This window comes from Mustela lutreola, chromosome 1 (genome assembly GCF_030435805.1).
Source record: "Mustela lutreola isolate mMusLut2 chromosome 1, mMusLut2.pri, whole genome shotgun sequence".
In the NCBI taxonomy this organism is placed as follows: Eukaryota; Metazoa; Chordata; class Mammalia; order Carnivora; family Mustelidae; genus Mustela; species Mustela lutreola.
The window spans coordinates 236,307,031-236,310,801 of NC_081290.1; the positions used below are offsets into that span (position 1 = coordinate 236,307,031).

At 36.8% G+C, this 3,771-nt stretch overlaps 1 protein-coding gene across 1 annotated transcript; it reads right to left on the minus strand.

Moving 5' to 3' along the window:
• Positions 1-2,262: 2,262 nt before the first annotated feature.
• On the minus strand, positions 2,263-3,204 carry LOC131821619 (olfactory receptor 52E8-like). Its single transcript, XM_059157844.1, has one exon. The coding sequence runs from the start codon at positions 3,202-3,204 to the stop codon at positions 2,263-2,265; it is 942 nt and encodes a 313-aa protein (XP_059013827.1).
• Positions 3,205-3,771: the final 567 nt, after the last annotated feature.

A 3,771-nucleotide genomic window follows, 5' to 3' on the forward strand; every position in this document is an offset into this window, starting at 1 on the left:
ACAGTCTCTTCAAGAAATGGTGCTGGGAAAACTGGGCAACTATATGTAGAAGAATGAAAATCGACCATTATCTTACACCGTACACAAAGATAAACTCAAAACGGATAAAAGACCTCAGTGTGTGACAGGAATACATCAGAATCCTAGAGGAGAACAATGGCAGTCACAGCAACTTCTTTCAAGATATTTCTCCAAAGGCAAAAAAAACAAAAGCGAAGATGAACTTTTGGGATTTCATCAAAATCAAAAGCTTCTGCACAGCAAAGGAAACAGTCAAGAAAACAAAGAGGCTACCCATGGAATGGGAGAAGATATTTGCAAATGACAGTACAGACAAAAGTTTGATATCCAGGATCTATAATGAACTCCTCAAACTCAACACACACAAAACAGACAGTCATATCAAAAAATGGGCAGAAGATATGGACAGACACTTCTCCAATAAAGACATACAAATGGCTATCAGACACATGAAAAAATGCTCATCATCACTAGCCATCAGGGAGATTCAAATTAAAACCACATTGAGATATCACCTTATACCAGTTAGAATGGCCAAATTAGCAAGACAGGAAACAACATGTGTTGGAGAGGATGTGGAGAAAGGGGAACTCTCTTCCACCGTTGGCGGGAATGCAAGTTGGTGCAGCCTCTTTGGTGAACAGTGTGGAGATTCCTCAAGAAATTAAAAATAGAACTTCCCTATGACCTTGCAATTGCACTACTGGGTATTTACTCCAAAGATACAGATGGAGTGAAAAGAAGGGCCATCTGTACCCCAATGTTTATAGCAGCAATGGCCACGGTCGCTAAACTGTGGAAAGAACCAAGATGCCCTTCAACAGACGAATGGATAAGGAAGATGTGGTCCATATACACTATGGAGTATTATGCCTCCATCAGAAAGGACGAATACTCAACTTTTGTAGCAACATGGACGGGACTAGAAGAGATTATGCTGAGTGAAATAAGTCAAGCAGAGAGAGTCAATTATCATATGGTTTCACTTATTTGTGGAGCATAATAAATAGCATGGAGGACATGGGGAGTTAGAGAGGAGAAGGGAGTTGTGGGAAATTGGAAAGGGAGATGAACCATAAGAGACTATGGACTCTGAAAAATAATCTGAAGGTTTTGAAGGGGCGGGGGGTGGGAGGTTGGGGGTACCAGGGGGTGGGTATTATAGAGGGCACGGATTGCATGGAGCACTGGGTGTGGTGCAAAAATAATGAATACTGTTATGCTGAAAATAAAATATAAATTAAAAAAAATAAATAAAAATATAAATAAATAAATAAATAAATAACAACAAAATACAAAAAACAAAAAAACAAAAATTCCTCTCATTAACCTTCTGTGTTGGCCTAGGTGAAACAAAGATATCTTTCCCCATTTTTCTGGATCACAACGAAGATAAATTTCATTCTGCACAATTGAGAAAATGTCCTAAGAGTTGTGCCTGAATTTTTTTAGATCTTTCTGTGTTTACTTGTTCTATTTCTTGTTCCTGTTTTATTTTACCTTGACTTTACTTAAATCCTAAAATGAGTATATCTTGTGGAACCCCATGAATCCTTTCAAATACTTTTAACTCTATGTAGTTGCTTTAGTTGCTATTTAAAAACTTATAAAAATGGAGTATACAATGAAGTCTATGGTGGGGTTGTTTGTTTTTTTTTCTAAAATTTTTTATTATCATATAATATATTATTAGTCGCAGGAGTACAGGTCTGTTGAACTTCCAGGTTTGCACATCTATGGTGTTTTATTGATTATTTTTCCCTGTGGTTACACGATTAAGGAAGTCAACTGGGCCAAGGGAGAAATAAAATTGGTGTTTGATTTTTTTAATTGCTGCTCCTGGAACTCATATACTCTGACTTATCTGGTCCGTACCATTACAGCTATGACAGTTCTTCATAGCTTAGCACTCCTTTACCATCATCAGTAAATTCTGTAAAGAGACTAATTAATAGTACTTGAAAAAAAATAGTACTAGAGTTGCACTAAGACTTTATTCTTGGATCCAGATTTTAACATGAGTTCCAGAAATAAGTGATCCATATTTATTTAACAGTAATGTTCATAGTCTAGGAACAATATCTACTATGTCAATTTATCTCTAATTTGATACTGCACATAAAAGTATTTAAAATCACGTACTGGAAAGCATTTACTGTATAAAAGCTTAACAACACTTGCCCTTTTTATGCATGAAAAAGAAAAAGATTTCAAGGCTCTTTCCAAATCAAGTGTTTGGAATCAAACTTCCTTAAAAAGGAAGATTGTCACTACCCGCTCTCGGATCTGCTTGGTTCTCACTCCATAAATAATGGGGTTAAGAGCAGGGGGGATGATCACATATAAATTAGCCAGGAGTATGTGGATATAACGTGGAATATTGTGTCCAAATCGATGAGTTATAAAGGAGAAAAATGCTGGAGTGAAAAAAGCTAAGATGACACATCCATGGGAACCACAGGTATTCAACGCTTTGAGCCTGGCCTCCCAGGATGGGAGTCTGAAGACAGCATGTAGAATCTTCACATAGGAGATAGCAATCAAAACAACATCCAAAAGTATCATAGAGATGAGGATTAATCCAAATAATATATTGACCTTTATGCTGACACAGGCCAGGCGGGCAATTCCCATGTGCTCACAGTAGGTATGGGGTATAATGTTATGTCCGCAGAATGAAAGCCTTAGAAGGAGAAACACAAGTGGAAATACTAACGCAAAATTTTTCAACATTCCTACTCCAGCAATAATACAAATAGTTCTGCTGGTGAGGATTGTGTTGTATCGAAGAGGGTAGCAAATGGCAATATAGCGATCAAAAGCCATGGCTACAAGCATGAATGTTTCAAAGCCTGTGAACAGGTGTATGAAGAACATCTGAGTTAAGCATCCCCCAAAGTCAATCTCACTAAGCCCAAACCAGAAAATGCTCAGCATTTTGGGAATGGTGGCAGTAGAGAGGCCCAGGTCAGTGAGTGCCAACATGGCCAATAAGTAGAACATGGGTTGATGAAGGCTGTGCTCAGTCTGGATCACAAAGAGGATGATGACATTCCCCAGGAGGGCAATCAGATATACTGTAGCAAAAGGGACACCAAGCCAGAGCTGCATATTTTCTAGTCCTGGGATTCCCAAAAGCAGGAAGGATGAGGGGTGATTACATGAGGTATTGGCTGGAGACATGCTAGCAAAGCCTTCTAATGTTCAAACTCTCCTCATCTGAAGGAATCTTTAGTACTATATAAGGCTTTCCAATGTCATCAATACTGCTTATACTGAATAAGAACAAAAAAAGATGTAATTACTATATTTCTTCTAGGAATACAGAAGAAAGATCATGTTTTCCCTCATACATCTTTTCTTCTCTTTTACTTTCATTGATACATACATATGATGAATGAAATAGAATATTCCTTAAGAAATATTAATGGATATTTACATATTAGATGAGATCATCTAAGTTAATTTTAGTTAGAACACTGATTAAGCCAGTTGATTTAAGATCCTATTTTAGACTCTTAAAAATATTTAATTATAGATGGGAGAAGATAGACATATTGATATGTATATGTAAGATATACTTATTGATATCCCACTGATAAAAGACTATAATCTGTGAGTACTGGCAATATTGTAGATTTCAGAAGCATCTTTTAAGATCACTTGTTTAAAAACAAAAAGCAAAAACATACCCATAAATACAGAGAACTAACTGATGGTTGCCAGAGGGTAGAAGTATGTGAGAATGGA

Excerpts from the sequence above, each read along its gene's own strand:
- LOC131821619 (XM_059157844.1), bottom strand. The coding sequence starts at position 3,204 with ATGTCTCCAGCCAATACCTCATGTAATCACCCCTCATCCTTCCTGCTT.